The sequence below is a fragment of the Cornus florida genome, unplaced genomic scaffold (genome assembly GCF_030987335.1).
Source record: "Cornus florida cultivar Cherokee Brave unplaced genomic scaffold, ASM3098733v1 CherokeeBrave_3.0.0_Hap2_Chr02, whole genome shotgun sequence".
Taxonomy (NCBI): domain Eukaryota; kingdom Viridiplantae; phylum Streptophyta; class Magnoliopsida; order Cornales; family Cornaceae; genus Cornus; species Cornus florida.
The window spans coordinates 34,461,263-34,477,755 of NW_026775572.1; the positions used below are offsets into that span (position 1 = coordinate 34,461,263).

At 34.3% G+C, this 16,493-nt stretch overlaps 1 protein-coding gene across 1 annotated transcript; it reads right to left on the reverse strand.

The window, feature by feature from the left end:
- Positions 1-6,365: 6,365 nt before the first annotated feature.
- Positions 6,366-13,344, reverse strand: LOC132294637 (serine--tRNA ligase). Its single transcript, XM_059792554.1, has 10 exons — positions 13,145-13,344; positions 12,859-13,000; positions 12,635-12,705; positions 11,867-12,028; positions 11,688-11,793; positions 10,578-10,771; positions 7,970-8,073; positions 7,685-7,868; positions 7,149-7,328; positions 6,366-6,833 (listed from the first exon to the last, which is right to left on the reverse strand). The coding sequence occupies exons 2-10, from the start codon at positions 12,989-12,991 to the stop codon at positions 6,624-6,626; spliced, it is 1,344 nt and encodes a 447-aa protein (XP_059648537.1). The 5' UTR covers positions 12,992-13,000; positions 13,145-13,344; the 3' UTR covers positions 6,366-6,623.
- Positions 13,345-16,493: the final 3,149 nt, after the last annotated feature.

Consider the following 16,493-nt stretch of genomic DNA (forward strand, 5'->3'; position numbering starts at 1 on the left):
AATTAAATGAGAGCATCCTAAATTTCCTTTAAAAGTCAAACAAATTTCCTTTCCGCCTTCATGGTACATAAATTGCATCCAATGGAAAATCAAGTCAACCATACTTGACATGCATGGCTCAGCATTATTGACATCATGCAAATGTTAAAGATACCAACATAGAATACTTAGAAGATCCAAATTCACAAAATCTCTAACAGTAATGCGGATGTTCATCAATTGGACAACTCCGACTAATTTTATGTGGGGGAGTTGCCCGATTGTTTTTATGTGACTGGTTGCTGACGTAAGCCCTCTCATATCAAACTGATATTGATGTCAACTCCCCTCTCGTATCAAACTGGTCATGACATCAACTCCACTCACATATAGTCGAACAACTCAGACTATTTTTATGTGTGGGAATTGCCCGATTGTTTTTATGTGAGTAATTGCTAACGTTAGCCCTCTTATATCAAACTGATCATGATGCTAACTCCCTCTCATATCAAACTAGTCATGACGTTAACTCCCACTCACATTAAACAGTCGAAATATTCGACTGTCGAACTATTTCAATCTATACAAGAAGGTGCATTAGCAATAATTGAATGAACACATCCATATTTTCTTCTATAATATGTATATATAATAGCGACAAGTGCAGAAAACAAGCCTAAAGTATACTCCGCATAACACTTTTGCCCCTATTTCAAAAAGTTTCAAAATACCCCTAATCTTTTCACATTGTGCAAAAATACTCCATTTGACATAAATTAATGTTTTGGTGAAAAAAATATGTAGAGAGAGAAAAGCAACACAGCTGTCCGAGCACGGAAGAGAGAGTGAAAGTGTGAGAATCGTGAGATTAAAAGCATCAAAGGCGCTAGTTAGTTGTTTTAGAGAGATAGTGTGTCAGTTGTTGGGGGGAGGGAGAGGGGGAGGGGAATGGACAATGTTTATTTATTGGGTTGTCTACGGAATTGGGCTTTGGAGAATTCTAATTTTATCACTTCGTTCAATTGGCTGCTGCTGTCTTGTATCTATTGGGTTGTTTTCAAATTTTTTGTTTTATTTTTAAATTAAATTAATAAAATAATAAATAAAGAATGAAATAATTAGATTTCACACCATACAACATATGGATAAAAAAAATAGTGTATCACATTATCATTTTTTAATTTATATGGCACTCTACTTTTTAAAAAATAGATAGATAAATTTGTATGTCCATGTCACTTGCTCTAACAGGTATGAAGAGAGAGAGAATGTGGTCCACGCTTGAAAGCCTGCTCTTTCCCTTCGGACCCCCCTCCAAAGATACCAAACGGGGAAATACTACAACCGTCCCCACAGAAACAGCACCATGGTTAGTTGAGTGTAATAAAGGAGGCGGCAAGAATCGATCACTGGCCTTGTGTGTGACAGCTCCAAAACTTACCAACCATTCCAAGCCCCAGAGAGCAAATTTTTGTGAAATAAGCAGATTTTAAGCTTTATGTTGATTTTGAATTTGCATTACATTTTGTTTCTTTAGATTTATTTTGGTTGCGCTTTTATCCTTGTTTGTACAGATTTTTTATTTATTATTTTTTCCAAAAGTAAAGTTTCGTATTTTAATACTACAACTTACTCTTTTTACCAAAAAAAAAATTAAAAATTCAAGAGGGTGTGTCTTGTTTTTTCACGGTCAAGAGAGAAATTTAATCAAGTTAAATTGCAGCTTTAAAAAAAGTTTCCGCTCAACTTTAATTGTTAGGCAGAGTGCGCTGAGCAGTTCTTTACTGCTGATATATATATATATATATATATATATATATATATGCCCAGTTGCCCACTTTAGTATATATAATATATATTTTTTTTCTAAAATATTTAACCATCTTTTCATTTTAAAATATTCAAAAAAAGTATGTCTCATTTTAAAATTAGATATTTTTTATTATAACATTCTCAACTTATTTTTTTAATAAATAAATGCAATAATTATATAATATTATTTTTACTCTTTGAAATATCCCTCTTATTAATATAATAAAAAATTATAAAAATTACACTATTCTAAAAAGTTAAATTCTCTGAACAAAATATTTATTTTTGTTTTGTATTAAAGTATTGTCCTTTGGGTAAATGGATGGTAAGTAAATGGCTCCAATCTGATCAAGATAATTGACTGTATGTGATGAAAGGCTGTTGCCTGGGGAATGCTCAAGGAAAGTGTGAGAGAATAAATTAGAATGGGATAGAGGACAAAAGAAAAAGTCGGGGGTGACGTGTGAGATGTGGTGTGGATCGAATGCATATGGGTTTTTATTAGGTGTGTGCAAGTGTATTAATGTATGAGTGAGAATTTAGGGTCGATTTCATCAAGTGAGAGTGAGAATTGGAGAGATAGATAATTAAGAAAGTGAGAGATCCTGGTGAGAGCTACAATATGAAGAGTGTGTTTTTAGTATATATTGAGGAAAAATTGTTCTCACATGTCACTTTAGGACGTGGTTATCCCAAATATTATTGTCACACTTACAATCATAAACTGGTCTTTCCTGCACTTCTAACTGTCAAATGGATTTATCATTGACAACATCATTGACCAAAAAGAATCCTCGAAAAAGGTTCCATAGCTGTGCAAACTACAACACAGATCCGTGTGTGGTTTTTACAAGTGGGGAGGATGAACAATTGTCACATTATTATAAAATATTTGTTTGGGAGATTTTGTGTGAAGTCAGGCAACTAAGAAAAATCAAACATGAATGCAGCACATCCACGACGACTCAGTTGGCTGGCTCGAGACATAGTATTGTTAGTTGTGTGCAATTTATGTTTTACGCTGTTAGTATTGTTTGCAGTAAAAGTGTTTGTATGATAGTGTAACGGGTGGGCAATTATTGGATAATGTTGCATACTCATTCATTTATACACACTTCAACCCCCATCCAAATCCCGATGTGGGACAAGTTTCACTTGTAACATTCTCCCCCACCCGAACCCACGCAACGCCCTTGTTGCTGTCGGACCACCCTGCCTACCCGGAGGCAGACCCGGACGCCTTCCGAGCCGGGAGCTTGGCGTGACACCGGATTAAGGACTGGGTCTGACTCTGATACCAACTGTAACGGGTGGGTACTTGCCCATTTACCTAAAAGCTCGAACTATTGGGTAATGTTGTATACCCACCCATTTATACATACTTCAACCCCCATCCAAATTCGATGTGGGACAAGTTTCACTTGTACCAGATAGCATGTTGAAATGGGAATTATTTCCAATTATGTTGCCAATATCACCATACTCTGTAATAAAAGATATAATGTATTAATATCTATATGTACCTTGTATCATGTCAAATACTATTAATGAATTTCCATAATCTTAATCATTTTTCTTTTCTTTTTTTGAAAAGTCAAATTCAATTAATTAAAATAAGGATCACAGATACAAACTAGTTTGTAGTTAGCCCAGTCAACAGAAATACAAGGCCAATGGCCCAACCCAAAGCCTAAAAAACAGGTCCAACATAGGAGTTCAAAACAAACAAAACACATAGCTAATACCACAACTTACTAACACATTCTTACTTAATATGGGAGTTCCAGAATCTTACTTAATACCGCAACTAACTAACACGATGGATTTTCAAAGTCCTCCAAGCATTACATGTTAAAATATTATGTCGTCTTCATTGAAACTAGAATGCCATTGAATAACATCATATGTAAGTCACATTGACAGTATTTGCACCGTAGTTTTACCACGTCAAGTGGTGGCACCAGATTCTGCAGTCCACATTTTGTTGGACACAAATAAGGAAACGGCTGTATGATCAAATTGGAGATCTAAATCCTCAACCATTGATATTATCCTACTTCGGCATTCCTTTACTATCATCCAATCTTCCACATCTAACTTCAGATCTGTCAATATATCTACCGCTTTGTTCTTCAAAGCATTTTCGTCGCTATGCAACATCATAACAGCTAGGGCAAATTCACAACCTACGTGTCCAGATAGATATCTACGATGAAGGTAATCGAAGCCCTCTTTACCAATTTCCCGATCAAGAGACAAATTCAAACAAGTTGCAGCTTTAAAAAAGTTTATGCTCAACTTTAATTGTTGGACAGTGTGCGTTGAGCAGTTTTTTATTACTACTAATATATATATATATATGCCTGCATTAGTATATATGTAGCACGAATATGCACGGGACGTACCGTGGATATGACTACTTAATAATATATATTTTTATCATTATATATCTATTAGTAATAGTCAACACGGACGTACCGTGGATATGATTACTTAATAATATATATTTTTATCATTATATATCTATTAGTAATAGTCAACACGGGACGTACCGTGGATATGATTACTTAATAATATATATTTTTATCATTATATATCTATTAGTAATAGTCTTATAAAATTTTAATTCATTTATAATTTTTATAATAAGAGTTACTCTGAAGTGAATTAGAAAATGAAATTAAGTCATTATTGTAATCATTTTTATATCATATATATCATTATTTCACTACTTTGTCATGCTGGTATTCATATTATTTTTAAGATTACTAGGTAGACTTGTCTGAAAAATGTCGACGAAGTGTTCGAAAAGTATCAGTGAAGTGTCCGAAATAATAAAATTAATTTTTATTTATGAACATGTATATGAAGTGTCGCACACGTATTCGAGGAGTGTCGGTGTCCGACACTGGTATGACACAGGTACGGCTCCTTAGGTGTGTATATATATATATATTCTAAAATATATAACCATTTTTCATTTTAAAATATCCCAAAAAAATATGTCTTATTTTAAAATTAGATATATATATATTTTTATAACATTAGCAAACTATTTTTTTAATAAATAAATACATTAATTACTGAATACTATTTATTTTTTTAATAAAAACATATTTGAAATATCACTCTTATCAATATAATAAAAAAATTATTAAAACTACACTATCATAAAAAATTGAATTCTTCAAAAGAACATTTATTTTGGGATATATGGAGTATTTTTTTTTTTTTTTTTTTATGTATACATTAGTAGTATATATATTATTTCATTTGTCCTCAAAATAAGTATACTTTTAATTTAACTTTTTAAGGCAGTAATTTATATTATTATTTTTTATTTGTAGTGAAATTTAACGATATCTAATAGATTAGACACTTATTTTAAGATCGATAAAAATAAAAAGGTAAACACTTATATTTAAAAGTGCTATCTTACTAATTTGGACCATACTTACTTACTCTCTAACAATTAATATTAGTTTATAATTACAAAACAGAATAGGAAAACAATAAATAAGAAAATCAGATAGAATTACTGAACTTATTTCAAAAAATAATCTATTGTCTTTATTTATTACTTTACTAATTTGTATGCATCTATAATTGAATCACACCAGTGATTAGTAGAGATGACATAATCACATTGTTCCATTGATTCATACGGTTATATATTGGTATAAACTTTGACTCTTTCATATTTCACATGTATTAACAGAACTCTTAAATTTTTTTCGTTCATCACCGGCATGGGCGGATGCAGGGGCGAACTTTGAACCCCCCAATAAAACCCAAAAAAAAAAAAAAAAAAACTATTACTATAGCCAATTTTAGTCCATGATGATTCCTGGAAAATGTAGCCTTCGACTCGATGTACAAAATCATCTACTCTCAAGGATCCCAATTAATCAACAACCGTAGAACAACACAAAATCCATCCGCTGTTACAGATTCATCAATGAAAAATTAAATCTTATCCCTTAATAAGGAGGTAGAAGAATAAAAGGGGGAAAAAAATCAAAACTAAAAACTTCAATAAACGTGCCGAGTAATTTGTTTCAACAAACGTGCCGAGTAAAATATTTTTTTTTTTTTCAGATAAAATATTCTCTTATTTTTACTTTGTTAGTATTTAACAAAGGTCTACGTCGAGATCGAATCCATCGGGCATGACAAGTAAAATAATTTACCAAAAATTGATGAATAAGTTATTTTTATTAAATTTTAATATTTTTTTTTCTTCGTAAATATTTTACAACCACCAAACACTAAGTGCTGTAGACACAATAGATAATACAGATTGTTTTCGGGAGAGTCTACAATAAGTAGTGTAGACATGGTAACTCACGGATGGAGATGCATAAAAAAAACTCACAATTTATCTTAATAAATACTAAACAATTAAGAGTTTCTATATTTTTTGACGGATAAGTCTCATTATAGTCTACTTTAAATGAGCTCTCCCTTTAACATCTGCAATAGATCACTCAAATAGCTCTTCGCCGCCTTCTTTACTCCTCTATACTCCTCCACCAGGTCTTATATATGTGCAATGAATATATAAACAAAGTGTATAACCATCAAATCTTTTACCTAATAATTATTAGGTTCATTCATTCAATTTGGGATATCTCGCCACCACTGTCATCTAGTACATGCATCAAAAGGGAATTTCCAACCTCAATGCTGCTGGGAATATAACACATCTGGACCAAAATAAATGAGTTGTTTCACTGTCATTCAAATCATTAGAAAATTCCATCACCCTGCAACTCTCTCGTTAAAGACTTCGATAATAAAACCGAACTTCTTAAACTTCAAGCCTCACTTCATTAAGCCTTAGATTTCTTCCCTTTCACTTCTTTGGCTGGGGGTGTCTGGAAGGGCATGAATGTCTTTCCATGCATAAGAGGTCGCAGTACTTCTGGTATTTCAACACCGTCTTCCCTCTGGTAATTCTCAAGAATGCAGCACATGGTCCTCTCTGTTGCCGTGAGGGTAGAGTTCAACAAGTGTACGTATTGCTTGGCTTGCTCATTGCTCTGCAATTACAGTTGTAAATGGGGGGAAATTTCAGAAATTTGCGAAAAATAACATTCGAAATGCAATACGAGATTTTCTTCAAGCTTCTAAAATGTTATAGCAAGTCTTGGAGAATTATATCATCTATGATTCTCCAATTGATATGACTCAATACTGGTCCTTACTACGTACATGTTTAAATGCATTTGTTCTATCTGCCAAATCGCAAGAAAATATTCAAACTCTTGATTCTTTTGAGAAAGGCTAGTTATAGCAGGAATGTACAACAGATTATGACTTGGTTCATTTGAAGAGAACAAGGATGAAACACCAACCTTTTTCTGCCCATATCGAATCTCCAATCTTCTGGACTGATAGTCTGTACAGTTTGAGCAGGAGACAAGCTCTCTGTAAGTATTTGATGCCGGAAACCATCCTTCCAAATCATATTTCTTTGCTGCCGCATCATTCAAAGCACCCGAAACAATAGACACAACTTGATAGGGAATCTTAAGCTGCAATGGAGAAAATTATTAGATTCCCAACGGAAATAAAGGGCGTCATTATGTAGAGAAGAATCATGACACGATTGGACCATAGTAGGAAAGCCCTGCATTTCTTTTGTGCCAAGTGACAGAATTTAGCATCATCTAGGCAATCAGTTCCCGGAACACTTGCTATACATTATATATATATTTTTTTTAAAAACCCAGCGTCATCATACCCAGAGAGAGCGCAAACAATAGTATCTTAAGAACAAACACAAGGAAGATAGAAAAGACAACAGCATTCTAGAAAGGAATAATTCAAGATGAACTGAAAATTGAAAGCATAAGTTTCATAAGATTCTCAAAGAAGGAAAACCAAATACCATCTTATAGAACTCCTCAGAGTTCTTGATCATTTCCTCATGCATTTCCCAGGAATCATTGCCATTTGGGCTGGTAATGCAGAACTGCTCAACTTTCTCGAACTGATGAACTCTGAAAATTCCAAGAGTGTCTCGACCATGTGAACCAGCTTCTTTACGGAAGCAAGATGAATATCCTGCATATCTAAAAAACCAAACAACCATTATTGTATGCGTATGCCAGGGGAAAAACTCCACGGTTTTGTAGCCACAACTACAACTATAGTTCACAAAGATTGTAATAACCTTAAAGGTAGCTGTGAAGGATGGATCCAATCATCTATATGATACGCACAGAGTGGCTGTTCAGCTGTAGCAATCAGATATTTGTCTTCTCCCTCCCCAGTTACCTATTGAATAACAATGAGATCAGGTATGCTCAAATTGCAGCAGGATAGAACTCTATGAAAAATATTATCAAGTAAGCATGTTTCCATCTTCATTTTGATTTTTGAGGAAGGTAAACCAAAGTTATTATGCATACCAGCATTTAACAAACAAAAAGTATATGCTTACTAGATAATATATCATTTACAAAAACATATTAGCAAAATAAATTAAATATGATGCAATAAATAGTATATGTAGGATAAATAATGTGCTTGGTGACATAGTTACTGGCAAAATTAACAAAATTTGACATTTCTGTTTCCTTATGCAAAGAGTACAGACTTGGTGCATGTGGAGATGGTATGCCTGCATCTGCATTAAATAAAGTGGACTCCTGGACCAGCTTCTACACAGAAAGATATGGATGATAATGGCTTAGAAGCAGCTAGAGAAGGTTTTGGACATGGATGGTAGCGGTACTGTTAGCAAAAGAGGAGATCATCTGGCTTTTCATTGTTCCTCCCATTGGAAAAATGGGGACATGATGGTTGAGAAAGATGAAATAGAGGCACATCAGAACTTACTACGAGGAAACTCAAGACCAAGGATTCAATGCGTATCAGGTTTGGAATCATTTATATTGTTGAGTCATGGATCAAGAACAAGGCAGTCACAGATTTACTATGGACAAATTAACAGTATGAGGTGTCGCTGATTCAAGTCAAATGTGTGAAGTGTGACGGGCCAGAACCGTCGGACTTAAAAATCAACCATCTCTGCGCCTCTTGCACTACTTCAGTTGCAACTTGGAAAAGAAACCCTGGTCATGTGACTTGCAAAACAGGAGACCAACTTAGGATCAGGAACTAGAGTTGGCAGTGCAAAATCTGGAAGGAAAGTCCTCTTAGTGCAGATTATATAACTAGCACTTGCTGCCTCTTCGTTTCACACAATAGAAAGAGAGAAACTTTACAATATTTCAGAATTTGTCAATATGAGAGGAGCATGTCCCATTAGAGATCCAAAACGTAGAGCTAGCTAAAGTAATGAAATGGAGGGTGATATAAAAAATAAAAAAATAAAAAAAAAACCTTCTATGGAAGTTGGAAGCTTTTACAGCTGGGGGAATTCCTAGATCTATTTTTTAAACCCAAACAGGTGCTGCAACTGTATTCTCCGTCACAAGGTGTTGCTACCTTTGTACATGGGATTTCCTCCCTTTAATATTTTATATTCATTTATGTTCCCAAAAAAAATTGAATTTACTGAATCATGAAAGATCTTGGAGTGCCAACCACATATAGTATCCAACAGATTCATTACAGTACCACTCATACTAAAAAATATTTATAGTGCTTGGACTTGCATATAGACCTGTAAAAGAATCGGATATGGACCGGATCATGGTCGATCAGATCCGAATCCGATAAGCATAATAGGTAATCCGATACGATCTGATAATCTGACGGGTTTTCATTTATTGAATCCATATCCCAAAACACACTTTATCGGCAGTCCGATCCGATTAAATTAAACACTGACTGCAGCACAAATCAAGCAACTGGGGCAAAAATTATCTCCTCTACAACTCATCGAAACTAAAAACCAAATCTCAACCAGCTTACTGAAAATATGTTTAGTATTTTTCAGTTACAGAAAGAACAAAAAGGATCATTTTTAAAATAAAAATAAAAAAAAAAAATCAGTGAGAGAGAATCACCACAAACAGAGAACTTATCAACAACAAAAAAATCACCACAAACAGAGAAAAAGAGAAACGAGAGAGGGGAAAGTACAAGATGAGAAAAAATCTGGAATAACTTTGTTGTGAAAGACTAAAAATTAAGGCATCAAAAATTAGGGCTTATGATGGAAAAGAAGAAAAGGATAAGAGAGAGAAAAGGGGAGAGAATACACGTATAAATACTCACTATGTGAGGGTTACGGGGAGAGTTTCAATGGTCAATGGAGGAGCTCTCATCCCCTTCATCGTTTTCTCAGGCCTGAAAGTGATGCGAGTTTCTGGAACACTCATTTTGTTGCTGTTGTTGTTGTTTTTTTTTTTTTTTTCCTAGTTGCATTTTGTTGCTGTATTGAAGCAAGTGAATAAGTGATAACCCTGATATGTATTAGGGTGTTATTATCATGTAGGTGAGAGCACCATAGTTCTATACAAACAAAATTATGATTGATCAATCTAAATAAATCTAATGGTAGATAAATGATAATATATAAAATATATATACATATATATAATAATATATAATTTTATCGGATCGGATCGGATTATTAACAGATCGGATTGCCCCTAATCCAAATCCTATTTGTTAAGTTAGCGGGTTATCAGATTCGGATCAATGTCAGGTTATCGGATTTATTACTCAGCCCATATTCAAATTATCGGATAGGATTCGGATCAAAATCTGATCCATTGACAGATCTACTTGCATGATCATACTTGGAAATTCCAAAAAAAAAATTAAAATTTTTTTTGACAAAGGCATTAAAGTTAAAAAAATCTTACCTTGTAAAGTTCTTCATCAAATTGTGCTAATTGGGCACACTTTGCCATGATATCTTTTCTCATAAAGAAAGGAGTCTGCAATGCGGTATACCCCCTATTGGCTAAAAAGCCAAGCCCGAAATTAATCAGAGCTTGATTAAGAAGTACACCATCTCCTTTCAGATAGTAACCTCTACCTCCGGCTATATTAGCACCTAAATGTTTCAAGAAGATTTGCATTAGTGATTAAAGGGATAACACATACAATGGTCAACTGAAAAAAATGCATTTGTGAGAATCTTAAGGAAGCAACAAGTGTAAAAATTCAGGTGTGATGATTTGGTCTGCCAGAGAAATGATGGCTGAACTAATAAGTTGCATGAAATGGTTCGTGTGGAAGGATTTACAAAAGACAAGGTGCCAGAAAGGGCACAGGATGAGTTTTGGTGGTTAAACATGGTCTATCATTTTGCAGTAGACAATCCTAATATGAAATGATGGTAAATACAGATTTTAGTAACTGACACCTCAAATTAAGTTTTGTCAAGTTGAACTGAGAGTAAGATAATCAATAGGAGAATTTGACAACTTGACCCAATGCAGGAAATTCTCTGCAATATATTCCAAGCAAACTCACTCATACTGGCAATGAACAAACAGATTCTGTATTCTAGCTATTTCAATTATATTGATGGAAAAACACATATCACATTTATAATGAAAATGATTAACAGACTCAACCAACAGGCATTAAACTTTAGTCATATACCTCCATTAATTAATTGCTTTGGGGCAACCCAGATTACCAAGTTAGAGAAAAACTGAATAACCACACAAATAATAGATATTCCAGACAACGAATTCGAACCTTCACCGTGAAGCTTTCAAAAGAAAAATAATCCAAACCTCAGTAAAATTCACTGAATTGCAGTAAATTTAGAGCAAGTTGGCTGAATGAAAATTATTCAGAGTTCTAAATCACTGCATTTAGAGCACAAAATATTCAATAGATAATGAAATCAGAAGTATATGACAAAAGGATGATATAAACACTGTTGCCTCAACAAGCAGTTCATAGTAATACCACTACATCATAATTATTTCCACTTTATCAAAGAACCAATGTAATACCTTTCTTTATATCTGCTATTCCAAGAAGTTCAACAAGCTCAACATGATTTTTCAGCTTTGGCTCCGACCGCTTATCACCCCAAGATCGAACTATAGCATTGTTTGCCTACAAAATTATGATGAAATTTAGAGAAAGAAATTGATCCAGAAATTGCATAATATCTACAAATCATACACACCTCATCGTTGCTTACTGGAACCGAGTCATGCACAAGGTTTCCAATTATTTCCAATTTTGAATACAACGCTGCTCGAGCCTCCTGAACTTCTGTTTCTTTGTTCGCCGACAATTGTTTGTTCTCCTCTGAGCTTTTAATCTTTTCACTTGCATCCTCACCAGCCTATTAACATTGAAAAGAAAAACCAGAAAACCCTCAAAAATCCAACCAAAAAAAAAAAAAAAGGCCTTTTTTTTTTTAAAGAAAAAGATCATCCTGAACTCTTCTATATTCAGTTCTAAAAAGCATAACACTCAAACCTAATGAATTAAACTTGACAAAAACACCTATCTACTCTTATGAATTATAAAGCAATCATCAAGAGCCTCTCTAAGCTCCACACTTAATCAAGCAATAACAGTTTCATGTTCATACAGTCTAGCTTTTATCATGTCATACACAAGCATAAGAATGCCGATAACTTCTATGTATAAGTTTGAGTGAACTATGCAGTTCAGAACTAAACACTCGTGAAACAACATAAAAATGCATACCCAGTTAATTATAAGTCAAGCCATAACCTAATGATTCAATATATTGGTCCTGCTAAATTGTTCACGGGACATCAGGGTTGCCCCGGAGCAATCAATCTATTCAATAAATAAAAACAAGAGATACAAAAGATTTCTGTTTTTGAGCCAATAAATTGCTTAGAAACAGGTTTTAGAATAAACAAAGGCCGATAATCTTGTATACCAATGCAACTAATAAATCAACAGAAACACTCACAATTTTTAGCTTCCCCACTTCTTTAGCTATCTTGTTCAAATCTTTCCGCAGATTGTCCAGCTCAAATTGACCTAAATTTCCAAATAAAGATGTATCAAATTATCTCCAAGAACACCAAACATATTACATATGCATATGCATATAAAAAACTAAGAAAACATACATCTACATATGAAAAATCTAGAGATATAACTAATAAAAAATTGGCGGAGATGGAGACTTACGCTTTCGCCATTGTTCGTCTAAACGAATGACCTCATCGACTAGATCGACGTCTGCAAATCGGCGGCGTTGAGATTCGCGTATAATTTCAGGATTTTGGCCCTTGTCTACCCTGAAGAGATTTATGTCCAACATTTTCTCTCTCTACAGCAACAACAACAAATTCACGCAGCTTAGAGAGACAGAATCAGTCCATATATATTCCTGTGTAAAAAAATATATATATATATATATATATATATATATATTCATGTGCGCATACACATACATATAATATAGAGAGAGTACCGGAATATAGAAGACGAGAGGGCGGACGGTCGATGATCTGATGAGGAGTTGAAGTGGCGGCTGTGTGGCGTTGGAGTGAAGAAGTGAAAACACGGGAGAAAATGCTACTTAGGGCTTTTAGGCCAACAATTTCTCTCGAATACTTCATAAGTATTTATTTAATATGATAATATGACACAGAAAAGTAAGGCCCAAAGCATGGAAGAATCTGAAATAGAAAACCTCTTTTATTCGTGGAATTTTACACTCCGCTATCACTTTCTTTTGGTAATGGACACAAAAGCACAAAAATGAGTGCTTTGTTTTTTTTTTTTTCAGGCGCAATGAGTTGGGTGTTTTGTGGTACAATTAAAACTTAAGCTATTAAGAGATATAAAAACCCAATTAATATACACCATTTACTTTTCGGGAGATAAGACTCTCTTCCAACACTATCCTTTATTCGAGCTCAAAATATTCTTATTCCAGTCGGGTCACGCGCTTAATATGGTACCGAATTAAGGATTAGTGTGACTCTAATACCAACTGAAATGGGTCGGTACTTCACCATCTAATCCAAAGACTTAAGTTATTAGATGTTCTAACACTCAACTAGGGATGGCAATTTGACCCACCTCGCCCCGTCTCGTTTTTGGCAGTTTTGGGGGATCATTTAGCTAATTTGGGCGGGGATAATTTGATGTAATAAAAATCCAACATAAATTTAGTGCGGATGCGAGGGGAGGTCGCCCCGTCCCGTTTAGATAGATAAATTAGTTAAATACCCTTATTTCATTAATATATATATTTTCCGGTATATATGTTAAGCTCCCTATATAACAATATTAGAGTAATAAATGAATTTGATTAAAAGAAAAGTTGTAATGGTGAAGAACTAAAGATGAAAAAAAAAATAGCAAATCTATTTTAACAATAAATAAATTATATATGGTCTTTTACGGGACGGGGCGGGACGGGTACCCGCGGATGTAAAAATACAAAACAGTTGCGGGAATGGATGGAAAGTTTCCTCTTTTTTGCAGTTTTGGGCAGGAACAGGGACAAAATTTTTAAGCGGTTGCGGGAGAGGGTACACCCGTCCAAACCCACCCCCATTCTCATCCCTACACCCAACCCATATATACTCATTTCACTTCCCCATCAAATTCAATATAGGACAACACAAGTGAGTGCATTCTTTAACCCACCCGAGCCTTAAATCCTTAACATTTTAATTTGTTTTTTTTTGGACACCTGTAATCATGGGACTCTTTGGCTTCATTTCATTATATAGAAATTAACATTAAAATGTGAAAATAAAAGAGGAGTAAAGTGAATGAAAAATAAAAATTTTATAGTATATTTGATTGGCAAGATTTATTTTTTTAAAATAAATATAAAAAAAATTTACAACTGCATGATTTGAATAGCATTAAACTTGCATTTCATAATTTTATGGAACTTTGGAAGATTTTGTCTACTTTGATATCATTTGTTGCGATTTAAGTCAAAAGTTTAATTTTAGAGTTAAGTGTAAAAAAAAAATAAAAAAAAATAAAAAAAAAAAAAAAAAAAAAAAAAACTATAATATAGGTTATGTGTACAATTAGTTCCTCATTTTTTAAAATGTGCATTTCAGCCCATAATGTTTAAAAAATGTGCAAATAAGTCCCTTTGGTCACTTTTTGGTAAAAAAAATAAATCTGAAAATCTGATTTTACCCTTTTTGTTCCTATTTTGCCCCTATCTTCTTCTCTTTTCCTTTTATCTCCTCTCCGCCAACTAGCCACCTCCTCCCACCACCATTACAGGTCACGTCCTCCCACCACCACTCCTCAGTTCCACTGTCCTCTAAGCTCACCACGCCGTCATGGAGCTCGTCGCCATCACCACCGCTTCGAACCACCGTCTGTAGCAACGATTATGATCCTTGTTCGTCGCCGATCACTCCTTCATCACCGTTCAGTCACATTGGCATTATCTTACTCGATTATGATCCTTGTTCACCGCCGACATCATCTGACTCACACTTCACGCGTCAGACGCTCCTGCAAGTAGATCTAACTCGCCCTTCACGCATTACTGCTTCAGTGACTTTTTCCGATATGTTCTTTCTCGGCTTTATCTCCGAGGGCCCCACCTACTCCGTCGCCGTCACCTATAGCGACATCCCCATCTGGAAGGCGGTGGCATTGACACTGAACTCCCCCGCCTCTCTCCAATTCCGCTATGATGACAACCTCTGCCTCGTCAACGGCTTCGGCGCCCTCGTCTGGAAGTCCAGCACTGCCGGCATTTCCTACACCTCCAGATCTGGACTGTTTGTTTTGTTATAAATTTATGCGGAAAGAGATGAAACCCAGATTGAGAATTCTATATTTTTATTGTTTATTTCTTTATTGAGATTTTAAACCATGTGAAAAACAGAGACCCTAATCAGAAAAGCCCAAAACGAGCAAAACTCATGATTTTGTTTTTTTTTTTCTATTAAAGATCATTGATGGAGGTTTGCTACCTTTGGATTTCTTGAACAATAGCTTCAGGGTTGGGGTGTGGATGGTGGAGGAGGGTGAGCTAATGGGTGGCTCTGATAAGAGGAGACCATCGACAGCGATGTCAGAATCGGAACGGCGTTGGCGCGTCGTCAGATCTAGGTGTCGTATGAGGGGGGGAAGTGGGGGAGGTGGAACTTGGTGGTGGTGAAGAAAATTGCGGGGTGGAAGAGGCGCAGGGTCTATATTCCCAAAATAGTAATTAGGATTTGGGAATTGTCTAAAATAATAATTTTACCTTACATTATTTTTTTAATATTATTTTATTTTACTTGTAAGATGATATTTTAGCATTTTTACGTGAATATTTGCACCAAATTGATAATATAGAGAGTTTTATATCACACAAAAACTTTTTTTGCACTATATCTATAATATATGATCGTTTTTTACACTTAACCCCTTAATTTTATATGAACATTTGTGATTTGACTCAAAAGTTTAAGGCTCCGTTTGGATATATACGAGACAAAAAAAAAAACAAAATAAATAAAAAAATAGCAACAGTTTTGAGAGAAAATAAAGGAAAGGAAATTATAACAATGATTTATATTTAAGTTTGAATAGTTAGGAGATAAAATAAAAGAAATAATAATATTTTTATTTAAATAAAATAGGGGAGAGAATTATTATACCTTTTAAATTAGATTGAATAAGAGTGAAATAACAATTTTCTCCTTCTAATTATTGAGGGCAATTTTAAAATTATAAAAATATTACTCAACCCACTATTTTTTTTCCTTCCTATCTTGGCAATTTTTGAGTGACAACATTTGAGTAATAAGAAAGGATAGATATCCTTCCAAGTATCTTTTCAT